General features: G+C 44.2%; 1 protein-coding gene across 2 annotated transcripts in view; it reads left to right on the forward strand.

Moving 5' to 3' along the window:
• Nucleotides 1-17,464, forward strand: part of LOC127634470 (dipeptidyl aminopeptidase-like protein 6) — a 483,292-nt gene that overhangs the window by 447,790 nt on the left and 18,038 nt on the right. For both annotated transcript variants that reach the window (XM_052114057.1, XM_052114056.1), the window contains exons 12-19: nucleotides 214-252; nucleotides 814-921; nucleotides 9,577-9,668; nucleotides 10,144-10,191; nucleotides 10,282-10,400; nucleotides 14,755-14,802; nucleotides 16,505-16,603; nucleotides 16,709-16,778. In XM_052114057.1, coding sequence (XP_051970017.1) covers nucleotides 214-252; nucleotides 814-921; nucleotides 9,577-9,668; nucleotides 10,144-10,191; nucleotides 10,282-10,400; nucleotides 14,755-14,802; nucleotides 16,505-16,603; nucleotides 16,709-16,778 — 623 coding nt within the window. The remainder of the gene's footprint in view (nucleotides 1-213; nucleotides 253-813; nucleotides 922-9,576; nucleotides 9,669-10,143; nucleotides 10,192-10,281; nucleotides 10,401-14,754; nucleotides 14,803-16,504; nucleotides 16,604-16,708; nucleotides 16,779-17,464) is intronic.

Here is a 17,464-nt window from a genome sequence, read left to right on the forward strand (position 1 = left end):
ACTGATGTTTGCCCTTTTTCTAAGCTTTTTGTTCATCTGTCCAGAACTGCATTCCTAGATTCCAGAGTGCCGTTTGCTTTCATTCAGAAACATTTCTCAGAGACTGTCAAGAATTCGAGTTGCACTCTGTGTGAATATTTTGGATTGAGCTGATTGAACCAGAAATGTCAGATTCACTATATTCTTGCCATGTGATTGTATTGTTTGTTTCAGAAACATGAGGATGAGAGTGAGGGCTGGTTGCACAGACAGGTGAGAATGACCCTTTTCCAGAAGTGGGTAAAAAATATGCTGGGAAGCGCCATACCTGTGACTGTCAACAGTAATGGTGTTGAATTGTTGAGGATGTTTGATGTTTTTTTGTTTCATCACATTCTCCTGCAGCACAGTATTTGAGCTGATATTGTTTTTCCTGATTAGTTTCTCATATCTGTTTGTCGCTAGAGGCTGGAAGTGGCTGTATGAAATGTTTTGCAATAACATGAATAAAGTATTGTACTGCTCCTTTAGAAATAGGCCTTAGGGCACAGGCACACCATTACAGATGCACTGTATCATCATAATAATTCACATTTCGTATATGTTATTTTGGTTTTAATATTTTTAGTGCTGTGGAAATATTACTGTTTTGTGCCGCAGTCTGTTCTCTATTGTTCCTCCAGGTCATATAATTCAGTAATTATGAAATATTTAAACCCGCAGAGTGAGCTAATTGACAAGAAATGACCATGCTAGGAGAAATTCACGGTAATGACAGTAACGATTGTGCTCGTTTGACAGAAACAATCATTTCGATTTGTATTTCTTCAACAGAATGAAGAGCCACTGTTCTCTAAAGATGGTCTCCGGCTGTTCTTCACCAGAGCGATCCCACAGGGAGGACGAGGGAAGTTCTTCCATATCTCCATGTCCATCTCACAGGTACAAGCTTCAATGACATGTGTGTGAAGAGGGAAATGACAGTGATGGGTAGTAATAGAGTATGAACTGGGAATGATTTACATTTAATGTTGATGTCATTATAGGGTGAATTCATTAAAAGGTTGATCAGTAAACACAATTTCTTCTTAGTCCACATCCACACTACCATGTTTTTCGCTTGAAAACACATTTATTTTGCTACATTTGGCCTTCTGTCCACACTGAGATGACGTTTTTTCCTGCGAAAATTTAGCTTTTTCGAAGCTCTCCAAGTGGATAGATTTGAAAATGTGGTCTTCACATTGTAGTGTGGACAGGCACAACAGAGATTTTCAAAAACAATTACTTAATTGTTGTCATGTGATGCAGTCATGTAATCCATTCAACCCAAATCAAGATGGCAACCCATGTTGTAGCATTGTTGTGCCTGCTATCCACTTTGATAGCATTGTTGTTATTTCTTTCTTTTTTTTTTATTCCCTTTTCTCCCAATTTTGGAATGCCCAATTCCCACTACTTAGTAGGTCCTCGTGGTGGAGTGGTTACTCACCTCAGTCCGAGTGGTGGAGGACAAGTCTCAGTTGCCTGCGCTTCTGAGAGAGTCAATCCACACATCTTATCACATGACTCACTGTGCATGACACTGCAGAGACTCACTGAATGTGGAGGCTCATGCTACTCTCTGTGATCCACACATGCGCCACATTGAGAGCGAGAACCACTAATCGCGACCATGAGGAGGTTACCCCATGTGACTCTACCTTCCCTAGCAACCCGGGCCAATTTGGTTGCTTAGGAGACCTGGCTGGAGTCACTCAGGATTTGAACTTGTGACTCCAGGGGTGGTAGTCAGCTTCAGTACTCGCTGAGCTACCCAGGCCCTTAATTTGATAGTGTTGTTAAAGATAAATGTTACTTTGTACATCTTCACTTTACATTCCTTCAAAAGTGATGGGAAGTTTACTCGGAATTGCTGTTCGGCGACTGAACACGAGGACAATTGCATTTCATACTGCACATGGAAATGATGCAGGGCCACGCTTATGTTTTTATTTAACTTTTTTCTCGCATACGCCGTAATGGACGAGAACGTTTTGTAAAATGGCAGTGTGGACAGAGAGCATTTCAAAAGCGAAAACGTCATTTTCAGATTTATCGGGATTAATGTGGATGTAGTCTTAGAAAATTCTGTCTTTATGTTTATTGTAATGTTTTTTGGAATAAATATTACTTAAAAAAGTATAAACTTAACACATCTGTACTACAAAGCAAAGTGGTTAACTGTTGTTCACCTTCTGTCGCTCTCTCCACGTTGTGTCGGAGAAGCGACACTAGGGGTCTCTCTTGAGCGCCGATATCCACCTCTGATCTATGAAAAAAGGCCAATGAGAGTTGGCAGCCGGTATTTGCATGTCCCGCCCCCGGACATACGGGTATTTAAGCGGCGCAAATACGGGAGTTCATTCAGAAAATTTCTTCGGAGCCGATGGTCTGTCTGCAGTTCGCTGCGAGTTACACACCACTAACGTTCCTGTTTCCTCTGACAATCTGCATGCTGTTGGATCTTGACGGCGCACAACAGCGGCTTTCTCCTTCACATTGCACGGCATGCATTGTTGCCCGTGAGCGCTTCGACAGCGCAGACACACACACACATTGTGTATTTGAAAGAGCAAATTTCTATTAAAAGAGTAATTTCTCTAAAAGAGCAAAACACAGCGGCGTTGAACGTCCTTTTCAGGACGCGTCTTTTTCAAGATGCCCTTCCGCCCCTGTGTTGTTCCTTGATGCGGTAGAAGCCTCTCCGCCTCAGACGGCCACAGGCGCTGTCTCGTGTGTTTGGGCCGCGATCACACCGAGGCGGCGTTTGTGGATGGTTCATGTTCTCACTGCGAGAACATGACCATGACCACGTTGCGGTCACGGCTTGCTTTCAACAGCTGCACCCCGCATTGCTCCTTCTTCCCACGGGATTGAGGACGATGCGGTTGGCGCTGGGGGCAATTTGGGGGCGGCAGCGGGTGCATTTTTCGCCGGGTAGCCCCCCGCGAACCTCCCGTTCCCCGACAGGCTCGCTGGTCTCCGTCCATGCTCGCGCCGATAGCGGCTCACCTCACGGCCTGGCTGTCTATCCTCCCGAGCACGAAGCAGATGAGCTCGCCGCTGCATCGGAGAGTGTGATGTCTGATGCCGAGGACTCCCCTGGACTGCCGCCTTCGGGCCAGCAGGCCCAGGCTGAGGCCGACGCTCAGATGTCTGACATGCTTTCCGGGCGCCCGTGAGAGTGGGGTTGGATTGGAACCCTCCATCCTCCCCACAGCCTTCACGGTTGGATGACTGGTTCCTGGGGGCAGCGCGCCGTTCGCGGCCTCGCATTCCCCCGGTCCCGTTTTTCCCGGAGGTGCATGACGAGCTGACGTCTACGTGGAGAGCCCCGCTCTCCGCTTCTCTAGGTGCCACCCGCTCCACTCTCACCACCCTCGACGGCGGAGAGCACCACGGATACGGGGCGATTCCCCAGGTCGATAGGGCAGTTGCGTACCATCTGTGCCCCGGTAGCCCTACCTCCTGGCGTGGCCGCCCCGTACTCCCATCCAAGCCCTGTAGGACAACATCCTCGCTCAACGCGAAGGCCTACAGTGCGGCTGGACGCGCTGCCTCCGCCCTGCATGCGATGGCCCTCCTGCAAGTCCACCAGGCCAAAGCACTCAGAAGCATGCACGGGGGTGGACCTGATCCTGATGTGCTGCAGGAACTGCGCTCAGCGACCGACCTCGCCCTGAGAGCGACGAAGGCCACAGCGCAGGCACTCGGATGGGCGATGTCCACCCTAGTGGTCCAGGAACGCCATCTCTGGCTCAATCTGGTCGAGATGCGTGAGCCTGACAAGAACTGCTTCCTGGACGCACCTGTCTCCCAGATTGGCCTTTTCGGCGACACCGTCGAGGACTTCGCCCAACAGTTCTCCACGGTGAAGAAGCAGACGGAGGCCATCTCTCACATCATGCCCCGCCGCACACCAGCCACTATGGGCCCTGCCCCGTCTGCTCGCCGAGGGCGTCCCCCTGCAGCGAAGAAACCAGCTCCTGCTCCGCCCCAACCCGGGCCCAGCTCTCAGTCCCAGCGTCGAGCACCCCGCAAGCAGCGTACGCCCCCTGTCTCACGAACCCCCTCTAGGACCCGGAAGGCTCCCAAGCGTTCCTGAGACAGTCGACCCAGAGCCGAAGACGTTAGCTCCGGAGGTGGTAAGACCGCTCCGTCCCCCGGTGGAGGGCCGGGTGGAGAATCCTTTGTTTTTTCATTTGCCACACCCCCTGACGGGGGCTGTAGTACCCACATTCTCAATAAAAGAGCTATTTCCTTTGCCTCTGGGTCACCTGGCCCACAAATGCCGTTCTCACGGCAATATGCTTTCAGATTAAGACAGTCCCGGTACACCAGACGCGGCGATCCCACCTTCCGCCTGCCCACGACTGTCCCCCGGCCGGCCGGTTCAGACGAGTCCAGAGGACGCCAACATCAGACCTCCTCCTCAGTCACAAACCCAAGGTAAGTGCTTTGAGTCTATTCTCAGCACCTCAGCCTCAAGCCGCAATGAAGCCGCCCGACGCTGCACTACCTGTTCCGCCCCGCTGCGAGGCCCCGCCGGGTACGTCCAAAATACTCGTCCCTTTGGTGCCCCTAGCGCAGAGCTGGGAAGCGTGGCTTTCGCTTCCCAATGCATCACGCTGGCTGCACTGGACCATTCGACTTGGTTACGCAATTCAGTTTGCCCGGCTCCCGCCCCCCTTCAGGGGCGTTCGCTTTTCCGCAGTACACGGCGAGCATGCCAGTTCCCTGCGCACGGGAAATCGCGACCCTCTTAGCCAAGGGCGCAGTAGAGCCTGTCCCTCCAACCGAAATGAGGAAGGGTTTCTACAGCCCTTACTTCATTGTACCCAAGAAAGGCGGCGGCTTATGACCAATCCTGGACCTGCGAGTTTTCAGTCGGGCCTTGTTAAAACTCCCGTTCAAAATGCTCACGCAGAGAAATATTCTGGCTGGTGTTCAGCATCTAGATTGGTTCGCAGCGGTAGACCTGAAGGACCCGTACTTCCACGTTTCAGTCGCTGCATGCCACTCACATCCCCGGCAAGCTCAACGTCGTAGCGGACGCGCTATCACGATAACGCCTGCCCGGCGGGGAGTGGAGGCTTCACCCCCAGTCGGTCCAGCTGATTTGGGAACGGTTTGGCAAGGCCCAGGTAGACCTGTTTGCCTCCCAGGAAACCTCCCACTGCCCGCTTTGGTACGCCCTAACAGAGGCTCCCCTCGGGACAGATGCGCTGGCACACAGCTGGCCCTCGGGGCTGCACAAGTACGCATTTCCCCCAGTGAGCCTTCTTGCACCGGTGCTGTGCAAGGTCAGGGAGGACGAGGAGCAAGTCACGTTAGTGACCCCCTACTGGCCCACTCGGACTTGGTTCTCGGAACTCAGACTTCTCGCGACAGCTCCTCCCTGGCGAATTCCCCTGAGAAAGGACCTCCTCTCTCAGGGACGGGGCACGCTCTGGCACCCGCGCCCAGACCTCTGGAACCTCCACGTCTGGTCCCTGGACAGGATGCGGAAGAGCTAGCCGGCTTACCGGCGACCGTTGTGAATACAATCAACCAAGCCAGAGCCCCCTCTACCAGGCACCTTTACGCCCTAAAGTGGCGCTTGTTCGCAGATTGGTGTTCTTCCCGAACTGAAGACCACGCAGAGATGCGCGATCAAGTCAGTGCTCCTGTTCCTACAGGAGAGGCTGGACAGGAGGCTGTCCCTGTCCACCCTCAAGGTGTATGTTGCCGCCATTGCCGCCCACCACGATCCTGTAGACGGCAAGTCTTTGGGTAAGCACGACCTGATCCTCAGGTTCCTGAGAGGCGCCCGGAGGTTGAATCCCTCCCGGCAAGGCCTAGTTCCCTCCTGGGATCTCTCGGTAGTCTTGGCAGGACTCCAGAGACCTACCTTCGAGCCGCTTGAATCAATTGGACTCAGGGCCCTCTCTCTTAAGACGGCCCTGCTGAACGTGCTCGCCTCTATCAAGAGGGTCGGGGACCTGCAAGCGTTCTCTGTCAGCGACACTTGCCTGGAGTTCGGTCCGGCATGATACATCTGTGATCCTAAGACCGCGACCGGGCTATGTGCCCAAGGTTCCTACCACACCCTTCCGAGATCAGGTAGTGAACCTGCAAGCGCTGCCCCGGGAGGAGGCAGACCCAGCCCTTTCGTTGCTATGTCCAGTGCGCGCCCTGCGCATTTACCTGGACCACACACAGAGCACCAAACGCTCTGAGCAGCTCTTTGTCTGCTTTGGGGGACGGCAGAAAGGGAATGCCGTCTCCGAACAGAGGCTCGCCCACTGGGTTGTCGACGCCATCACACTGGCTTATCACACCCAGGCCGTGCCCCTACCCTTGCAGGTCCGAGCTCACTCAACAAGGGGTGTTGCGTCCTCATGGGCACTGGCCAAGGGCACCTCCCTAGCAGACATCTGTAGAGCCGCGGGTTGGGCAACACCCAACACCTTCGCGAGGTTTTACAACGTCCGCGCTGAGTCGGTTGCGTCTCGTGTTTTGTCAGGTCCGAGCCCGTAGCACTCGGTAACACGTAGACCGACCGGCCGGGTGGATTGCTTGCGCCCAGAGCCCTTTTCCTGACGTCAAGGTAAAGTAGTGCGCCTTCTTCCCAGGGCGCCCCACTCCGAGTCGGGACCCTGGTCGATCCCTCCCCAGCCCTCCGGGTCCGCGGTTCAGCAGAGGAACTCGCCAACCCAAGCCACTGCGGGTACCCTGATGGCTACCCTGTACTGGTATAGGTGCTCCACAGGTAAGGCCTCCTGCTCGGACTCCCCCTGTGTGTAATTCCACGGTTCTGTCCCCTTACGAGCGGACCCCCGTGTCTCCCTTAGGCAGTTACAGCTGCCCCGGTCGCCGTGCTGTAGCAACTCCCCCCTTTCGAGGCTGGATCTACCACCGGACCATACTTTCCACACGAGCCCTAAGACAGCCGTGTGACGTGTCTACCACTTTTCCTCCCCAAGAAAAAGGGCAGGTGTGGTCTCCGCAAGGTCTGGGTAAGACCCCCTTCCCTATATGTGTGTAAGGGCCCCGGCCGTGATTTCTCTATGCGAGAAACATAGAGAGAAATGAGGCCCAGCCAGGCTGGCCCGTTCCCATGTTGGCAAACATCGCCTTGTTCCCCTCCCAGGGTAACTAGAAGGATTCCGATGTTCTTATGGGGCATTGGGGAAGGGTACGTGCAGCCAGGTACAGACAATGCGCGGCACTGGATGAAATCCCTGCCCGCCTCTGTATCGGCGGTTCACGTACACGGTTCAGCGCATGGCAAGATTGGAATGGGTCCCCTAGTGTCGCTTCTCCGACACAACGTCGAGAGAGCGACAGAAGGGGAACGTTTGGTTACGTATGTAACCTCTGTTCCCCGAGGGAGGGAACGACACGTTGTGTCTTTCCTCCGCCATGTCGTTGAACCGAGCCACTGTTGTGGCCGGACCATTTCCGGCTCCTCAGAAAAATCCTGAATGAACTCCCGTATTTGCGCCGCTTAAATACCCGTATGTCCGAGGGCGGGACATGCAAATACCGGCTGCCAACTCTCATTGGCCTTTTTTCATAGATCAGAGGTGGATATCGGTGCTCAAGAGAGACCCCTAGTGTCGCTTCTCCGACACAACGTGTCGTTCCCTCCCTCGGGGAACGGAGGTTACATACGTAACCAAACGTCTTGCACCTCCTTGTTTTGAGCACAAGCCTAAAAAGGACATGCTCAAAATTCAGTGGCTGTACTTCATTTCCACATTGTATTACAGGCATAATTGTGGCCTCTTTTAAAATTAGACACTTGGAAGTTTGTAGTTGAAATGTCGGAATTGTTAAAAGTTGTGAAGAAAAGTAGTTAGAAAAGCTTACATTTATTGTTAAGTGATCAGCAATTCTTCTCATAACATATTTATATGAAATCATTTATATATCATTATATAAGATCCATAGAAACTCAATGGAACAAAAGCCACAAAGCCTGATAATCTTCTATTTCAAATTTGAAGATGATAACTTAAGATAAAACTGTTTTTTGAGTTTTATGAAACATTTTCCAAGACCATGTCATGTGATTCTGGCTGCACATAGCATCGGCCATTAGCATTAGCTCTATGAATGCAGAATGGTAAACATGAGAGTTACACATTATCTATGGCATATACCAGTTGTTATAACAAGATCTGTTACTGCTCTCATGTGGATTCCATACATAGAATGAGGCAGAAAGAGAATTTCCAGCATGCACCTGATGACAGATGTGCAGCTCTTCTGCAGTGACGGCTCCAAAACTATCAATAAACAAAAAAATTACCAGTGAGAGACAGCAAAAACATAAATAAATAAATAGACAAACCATATATTTTTGTTATCGTCAATTTATTTACAACATGTATCGTTAGTCAAGTCATTCGTTTTATGCTTTATACAGAGTTAATAAGGCTAATATCCTAGCATGCAATGGGTTGCGGAAGACCCTGTCATGCGGGCACTGAGGTAGGCATGATGTCATAACTTTCTTTTTCTATATGACCATATTTAGAATGCAAACTGAACTGAGCCTCTAGCTTCCTGGGAGACTGGAACTTACACCATATGAGAGTTATGTTTTTGCCTAATTTAGTGGTAATGGACATGAATACAAATTCTTAATGAACTAAATAAGAGATATTTTTGTTAATGTTCACACTTTCGGACTAAATGTTTATTGGATGTTGTTCACTGAAGCCTGTTTGGGACAAATCAGCGGGAGTTTACATCATTGAATAGGTATGTGCGCATTTATAATGGTTTCATTATCATAACTCTTGCCTAGATGTTTTGATATGTTGACATAAATTTAGAAATAGCTCTTGCAGTAACATTTCTATTGTGAAACAGTTGATAAATATCAAAGCTGGAGTATGAGACATGATGTACAATTTGTCTTGGGAAGAGTTTAATAAAAAAAATGAAAAAGTTGAGATTGTACACCAAGCATAATTATATACTATATTGGTTAATGTGATATTTTTGAAGTCAACAAATTAGGTTTTTAAAGTGCACAGACTTTAATTTACTCCGAAAATTGATTTTCAAATGCTCAGCTGTTTCAGTGTTTACTCCAGTGAGTTCTTCAAACTTGCTTTAATGTCTCTCTAGATGTAATCACACACAGAATTATTATACATTTCTTAAAGGGATAGTTCACTCAAAAATCTCTCATCATTTACTCACCTCATGCCATCTCGGATGTGTATGACTTTCTTTTTACTGCTAAATATGAACAAAGGTTTTTAGAAGAATATCTCAGTTCTGTTTTGAACTTCCAAAAAACACGTAAAAGCTGCATAAAAGTAATCCATATGACTCCAGTGGTTTATTCCATGTCTTCAGAAGTGATATGACAGGTGTGGTTGAAAAACAGATCAATATTTAAGTTCTTCCCAGCCCAGTAGGTGGCGATATGCACGAAGAATGCCCATCACCAAAAACAAAAGAAGAACGATGTGAAAGTGAAAGTGGAGATTGATAGAAAAAAGGGACTTTTATATTGTTCTGTTTTTCAGTTTTTAATATGTTTTATCGATGTAGCCCAACAGCAGCACAGATAGTCTGCAGTCCATTACATCAGGAGACTGGGACGTCACGCAAGTGCTGGCATATGATGAGGACAGCCACTTAATGTGAGCAAACTGACCAATGTCGGGAATTCTACATGCATGAATTTAGGATTAAACCACTCTCAATTATCACAGTTCATTTACTTATCATTTTATAGGTGTCTATATCATTGTATAATATAGTTAAAGGTAAAGCAGTATATTCATCTGTTGAATATTTGAAGCACAGTATTGTTTAGAACAACAATTAAATCAAATTAGTGACCTCAAGCAATGTTGTCTATAATTCAGATGTTTTTGTATATTGATTAAAGCATTAACTGGTTGTTCTGCACTAGAATGCATATTCACTATAGCAGTTTTTAGCTGATTTCAGTTAAAGAAGAAAAAATTATTCTTGTCTTTGTAAGTGATTTGATATACATTGTTATTAAAACATAAGCTTGGCAAACAGAAATGAGATGTTGCCAAGATGACCACCGAGTGAACACGTGCTGTTTGTCAGTGACATATTCATATTGTGCTTTTGACTGAATAGATATTTCCTGAGTACTGAGGATGACCCTAAACGAAGGCACCTATACAGGTACATTCAGTATTTGTTATGTGAAGTTTGGCTGCTGGTGTCACAGACGTGCTCTTGCTGACAGTGTTGATGTGTCTGTGGTTGTTACAGCGCCGACACGGTGGGCACGTTTAACCGCCGATGTCTCTCCTGTGATTTCACTGACAGCTGTGGTTATGTCAGCGGCTCTTTCAGTCATAGTATGGACTACTTCCTGCTCAACTGTAAAGGTAAACATTTCTCCATTTCTACTGCTATTTCTTTTTGAATCTCTCTCTCTCTCTCTCTCTCTCTCTCTCTCTCTCTCTCTCTCTCGCACTTCTCGTCTTCCCCAGACAATTAGAAATGACTCCTTGGATAGCCCAATAAAACAAGCTGCATTCCTTTTCTAATAAAAGTTTTTTTTATTTAGTGCTTTATTCTTGGTCACAGTTGCATCCGTTGGAAAACTACAAAGTCAATTTTTTAACACCGTTACAGCATTTATGTTACAGCATAATTTTCTGTAAAGCTGTTTTGAAATGACCATCATTTTGTTGAGGTAAGAAACACTGTATTGCGACATTCTGACCTCACCTGTACTCTGACACATCTTTCAATAAGTGATTGAGAGATGACTGAAGTGAATGTTGATTTGGAGACAATAAACGTGCTTTTATCTAAGACAAGCTCCAGGATTACACTAGTAGAATTTGAGAAAGAGATTGAGACAGCGAGACTTTGTATCTAGCTGCCGTATTGTCAGGAAACACCATGTTTTTGTTCAGCTGTCAAGTTTCCATTCTATTGGTGCATTGATTATTTCATTCCTTCTGTGTCTCCTATGGAGGGCTTGTTCCTGTAGTAGCTGATTGGTTTTGAAGGCAGTCGGGAGGGCTTGAATGTTACTGTGGTTTTATTCGTTGAAGCATCATGACAGAAGTTCTGGAAAAAGACTGTTGTGTTTATAATAAGAGTCGTTATGTGGTTGTCTATTTCATGAGATGCTAGTGAAAGCTTTATCACAGATGTTCATTAAAGAGCGAACGCTTTCTCGCACCTTTTCAGTTTAATGACTGGACTTTCAGATGATGAACTTTAAAGCACATGTAAAATGACTAGAAGTTAAACCAACTAGCTATGGCTAGCACTTAAAGCAAACATGTTAGTACTAACCTCATACTGAACAATCATGCACCCTTATAGTAATCTATAAATTAATGCACTGCATTGAAAGTGTGGTTACATTTTATTTTAGTGTCCTTGTTACAGTGTAATTACACACGTAAGTACTGAGTAATGTTAATTAACAGCATGTACTTACTATAGGTTTAGGGTTAGTTGCTTGTAATTATGCATAATTTACTGTTATTACTATAGTCAGTACATGTCATTTGTAAAACACTGTAAAATAAAATGTTACCTAAAATGTTTAATACAATCTGTAAATACACACAAGACATTTGGTTTTTGTCTTAAACTAAGTTCATTCATGTCAGCTCTCGGAAAGATTTAGTGGACCCTATCTTAAGAGTGCTATTATTAAGTGTGGCACTACGCCATAATCATACACGCAATGTCAGCGGGCATGGCCATGAAGTTTTTGTATTTTTGTGCAAGCATGTGACTAGATGCAAGTTTAAGAATTATTATGATTAATTCTCTTATTGGAGCAATATTATTCTCATGGCTTATTGAAAATAATATCACACATATATAGGTACAGCTTTGAAGCGAAATCTTTTAAAAACAGGGATGAGATTATTTATCAAAATATACCACAGTCAAATTATCTTTGAATACAGACAAACTTTATTACTATTCTGAAAATAAAACTAATCTAACACGTACATCATGAAACTGGTGGGTGAGTAGTGACAGAATGATCAATATAGAGAAAATGAAATTCATGGAGTCTGTTTACAATGTTTTAAGAACATTCTTCTTTGAGTCTAAATCGATTTGCAATCGGATTACCCAATGTATTTAACTAATACACCAGCACTTTGAGCAAAAGTCTGGAGATGTACTTACATGTCATTGCGTTTCCGTGCGTAAAGTTTCCTTGTTTTGCTTGGTTCTTTGTCGTTTGAAGAAAGATCGTTCTGATTGTTGATAGTATTGTCTGGATGGATGATGATGTGGGCTTTGAAACAAGGCCTTCTTCAAGGAAGACTTGCGACTCCTGTTGGGTGGGTGAACCATAGAGCAGAGAGTGGGAGGCTTCCTCAGGACTTCGGGTCCCGAGTTCCTTGGACTCTACATGGCATGGAGGATGAGGAGCTGCAGAGAAACAGAGCCGAAGAAGAGAGGAGACCAAGAGCACCACCGAGCCAGTTCCAAGAGAGAATTCTAAAAGAGAGAAAGTTCCTTGGTAGGAAAGTTTTGAACTGAAATTGGCCGCACCCCAAAAGTGTTCTGAGCCAATCGGCTTTTAAGAGTCACATGGTCGACTGGTCTGTCCTTTTCAAAGTTGATTTACAGTCCCTTGTGTGGAGGACTCTTACAACTTCCTGCTCAAATTAGTGCATGTTTAATTATGAAATATTTATCTTGACAACAGTACAAGAGACATGATATTCATTGTTATCAACATTCTCTACATAACCAAGCAAGCATTTACAGACTAAATATGACATACTTTAATGAATATTACATGTTCAAATAACAAAACAAGAAAATTCCTGATTACAAATCATACTGGTTAATTCATTGGTTTTACAACATAGATAATACATTACATGTTATGAGAAACCTGATTGTCGGTGTATATTATCAAGTTCAATAGTTAACATTCTTAGTAGAATGAGATGAATCATACAAGATTAAAGATTATAATCATCGATTTATCAGTTAGAAGTGATTACCAACCACTACGCATATTTTAAAAGGTGCATCAGGCTATAATCATTAATTTGTCAGTTATAAAATAATCACAGGTCAAAGTAATTTTCAGAACCATCTAGCAAGACTAGGCACTGTGTACATTTCAGAGGGTTAACTCAGTGATGTAAAACATTCATAGATTGTTTTAGATGCTGTTTGCAGGATAATAATCACGATGGCTCGTGATCTGATTAGTCTTGTATAAATTGGTTTATATCAGAGAACAAATCAGTGTGTTTTGGGCCTTTCCCGGAAATTCCAGGGAGTGTTTTCTCTGTCTTGTATTGCCTGTGACCTCTGCCCTTGAAGTAGTGGAGTTTCTTTAGAAACATGCTGACCCGTTTGTCAGTTTTATTGGCCAGATGTGAGCGTCAGCTAGCCTTCTTGACGCCTTAGTCCACAGAACCTTTTAATTTATGCCATTGAGGAGTTTGCAGGGTTAAAAAGGTTGGGTTTTCTAAATTCAAGTCATATTGCTGCCATTGTTCGCTTCTTCTGCATCTAATATCCTACACGGGGGTTTAAACTGTGCATTGAGAAAAGACATGCTTTTGAAGCGTCTTAGCACAATGACGTACTTCTCAGGAAAATATCAAATTGCGCTTTGCACCACTTCATTTACATAAAATGCACCCACAGTTTGTGCGCATACACTCACAGGTAGTGAAAACTCTCCCACCCATGCCCACTTGAAAATTGAACATAGAATTATCATTCTCACCAAAATTGGATACAACGTAGCGCACGGTTGAAGCACAAACGCTTGCACACTCTTGAAAATAGGGCCCAGTATATAACATACTGATAGGATATTGGTCTAGATACTAGATCTGCTATGCTACTGCTGCTGCAGAGCAAGTACAGAGACTGGCTACTGCTACAGTAGAACATATTTAGACATGCTACATAAGCATGATTGACATGCCGCCGCACAATTTGACAAATACAATTTCTGTGTAATAGATCTGGACATGGGGAGGTGGAGGGTTTCAGAGAAAACTCTCACAGTGTGCTGCAGTGAAACCGGCTTACAGACAGACAAGTTTAAAGAACCTATCAGCTTGCGCTATTACACCATGCAAGTGCACTTCAGCCCATGGAAAAATGCCCTTAATAGGTTGAGGCCACACCTTCTAATGAATAATTATATATTACATTCGTACATCATATCTAGAGACAACCACTCATTATTGATTTCAAAGTTGGAAAATAAAAAGTCCAATGCCTACTGCTAATTTCCAGATTGACAACAATTCCCTTAAAATTCATAATACAGTCATGTTGTCATTGTATTCTATCATGTGAAATATAATGTTAGCATTTTTATGACCATTTTAGACACCTCTGTTTTACTCAGCAGTTGATAAATAGCAAGTTTATCTTGGATTTTATGTTTACTAATGTTTAATGAAAAGATAATTTGGTAATTAATACATTTAAAATGAAGCATTATATTTTCATCAAAATATGCAATATCTGAGTAAAACAAGTAACCCAAAAGTAATCAGGATAGATTACCTAAAAAAGTGTAATCTAAAATATTACCTTACAGATTACAATTTAAAATTGTGATTTGTAATCTGTTAGTAATCTACCCAGCACTGCTTACATTGATTGAATGTTCAGCTTTCGAATTGTAACTGATAGCGATGACATAACTTCCAAGTATTTTCTTCAGGAAATGCAAATTTATTTATGGTTGTGTTGGTGTTTTGTCAGGTCCTGGAGTTCCATATGTGGCAGTATACAGCACTCATGACAGACAGAGTAAGTATCCAGCCTTCCTCTTGGTTTTCATACTTCTCTTTACCAACCTAACACACACACACACCTCACTGCATTATATACACATAGCATGCCAATACACAAGTGGAGCTCCTCCCAGCCGCACCACTGGCAGCAATGTGATTGAGTTACCCTACACACACCTTCTGTCCCTCACTGAGAGCACTCAAACATGATTGGATTATACAGACACGCCGTGACTTCCATAAAACTTGACCTCTCCATGTAAGAGTTCATTAATTGTGTTATTCTGTGTAAAATATCCTTTTAGATTTCAAGCTGGAGCTTGATTCAGCGTGACATCGTCAGTCACATAACTAATCTCATAGTGCTCACGTCTTTGTGTGTTGAATGTTTATGAATGATGTTTGTTTACAATTTAATCTGAAGTTCTTTTTTTTCCTATACGCCGTCATCTCCTTTCAGTAAAAGCGAAATGTTACACCAAGGTCAAATTCAGATGACTTACGCCGCAACCGCATGGATCCTTTTCCACACTGACATACAAATCATTGCTGTTTTTAAATGTGTAGCTATGTCAATAGCATTGGTGCAATGGGAGCAGGTTTGCTTTTGTGGGATTGGAGTCTGAGCAGGCACTGATAAGCCTGTCTAAATGTGAAACCCTCAACTGCAATGTGCTCTTAATTGCCATGTGCACTTGTAAGACACTATCGCTGTTCCTCAGAATGGAGGGTCTTTATGTTTACAGCGCCAAACATGATATCTCCTCTGTTTAGACCCCCAATATCTGAAAACCCAGCTGCTCACTGGCCTCCCAGTACTGCACAACATCTACAACTGTTAAAAACCCTCAGTTTCTCCTGGACACATTAGTTTATGTCCCTGAGCAATAAGTTAATCATTTCTGATGGTTTTGAGAAGGTTTTTAGAAGTGGTTGCAGATGTTTAGTTTGAGATAAAGAATGGTTTTTGCCATGACTTGTTTTAAAAAATCTGAAAGGAAGAGTTCTCCCAAAAAAAAGTGATCATTTACTATTTACTTGCCCTAATTGCGTTCCATACTCGAATGAGTTTCTGTCCTCTGTAGAACACAAAAAGAGATGTTTTGGAGAATGTTCTTGCTACTCTTTTGCATGCAATGAAAGCGTACGATAAACATGGCTGTCGAGCTTCGAAAAGGACAAAATGCACCTTGAAAGTATCGTTAAATCACATAAACATAATTCATATGACTTGTACGCTCAAGATCAAATTTAACTCAGTGTTACTCAGTTTAAATCTTGTCCTCCATCTCAAATTAGCTCTTAGATTTCATTCAAAGAATTGGCTATTGTGTGTCACATGACTTAACACAAGTGTCAGTATGCGGAAGTGCAAATGAGATACGAGAGCTACAACTGCGAATAATGAAAGTAATAATATTTTTGGTCTGCTCCTCTCACTAAGCAATCACATATGGCTTCAGAATACTTTGAATATAGTGCTTATATATGAATGCTTTTTATCCATGTTGGAGCTTGACATGGTCACTGTAAGCTTTTGTTTTATGGAAAAGAGCAGTGTGAACATTTCTTCAAAATATCTCGTGTTCCATGGAGGGAAAAGTAATATAGGTTGGAACAACAGGAGGGTGAGTAAATGATGACATATTTAAAATTTGGGGGTGTACTTTAAGGAGCACTTTTAATCAGTAAAATAATACATTTCTTTCTCTCTACAGAGGTGTGTGATATTGAGTTGAATCTGAACTTGAGGAGAACGGTGGACTCGATGCAGATGCCACGTGTGGAATACAGGGAGATAAACATAGAGGATTACAGTACGTTATTTAAATCATGTTTAACTGCTTATCATTGATAGAAGAGGATTAAGAGAGATAATAATGTAATATAGATGCAGATTAATATTTGATTGTCATTCATAGGCCTCAGTATGCAGATCCTGAAACCTGCAGGCTTCATAGACACCTCACACTACCCACTTCTGCTCCTCGTGTAAGTAATTGTCAATGTATATCATCTTCATTTTCTTTTCTTTAGTCCTATTCCTTTCCATGCAACCATACACACAGCCACTCAAACTTAAACTGAATTGTTTTCATTTCAATTTTTTAAATGGGTTCCTTCATCTGAGTGATACCAAAAAAGTATAACAAAGATTGTGTTTGGGTCAAATTTGGCCTGCCATAGGAAATGAATGGGTAGCCATTTTTAAAATGATTTGTCAAATAAAATCAACAAATCTTTCACATTGCAGGACACACACTCAAATAAACTAGTGAGACTTTAACACATCCGTAATGCAGAATACACACGTACACACACATGAACACAGGTTTGTTTTGCTAAATTAATGAGGACATCTCATAGATTGTAAACTTCTAATGAACAGTGATTAAGAGTTGAGCAAAAAAAGGTGTATCAGTGGGGTTCTGGGTAGCTATGTGAATATTGACGCTGACTACGACCTCTGAAGTCGTGCGTTCGAATCCAGGGTGTGCTGAGTGATTCTCATGTCTCCTAATCAACCAAAATTGGCCCGGTTGCTAGATAGGCTAGTCACATGGGGCAAACTCCTCCTGGTCACGATTAGTGGTTCTCGCTCTCAATGGGGTGCCTGGTGAGTTGCTGTGAGTCTCCGTGGTGTCATGCAAAATGAGTCAAGTGATAAGATGCGTGGA

The sequence above is a fragment of the Xyrauchen texanus genome, chromosome 41 (assembly GCF_025860055.1).
Source record: "Xyrauchen texanus isolate HMW12.3.18 chromosome 41, RBS_HiC_50CHRs, whole genome shotgun sequence".
In the NCBI taxonomy this organism is placed as follows: Eukaryota; Metazoa; Chordata; class Actinopteri; order Cypriniformes; family Catostomidae; genus Xyrauchen; species Xyrauchen texanus.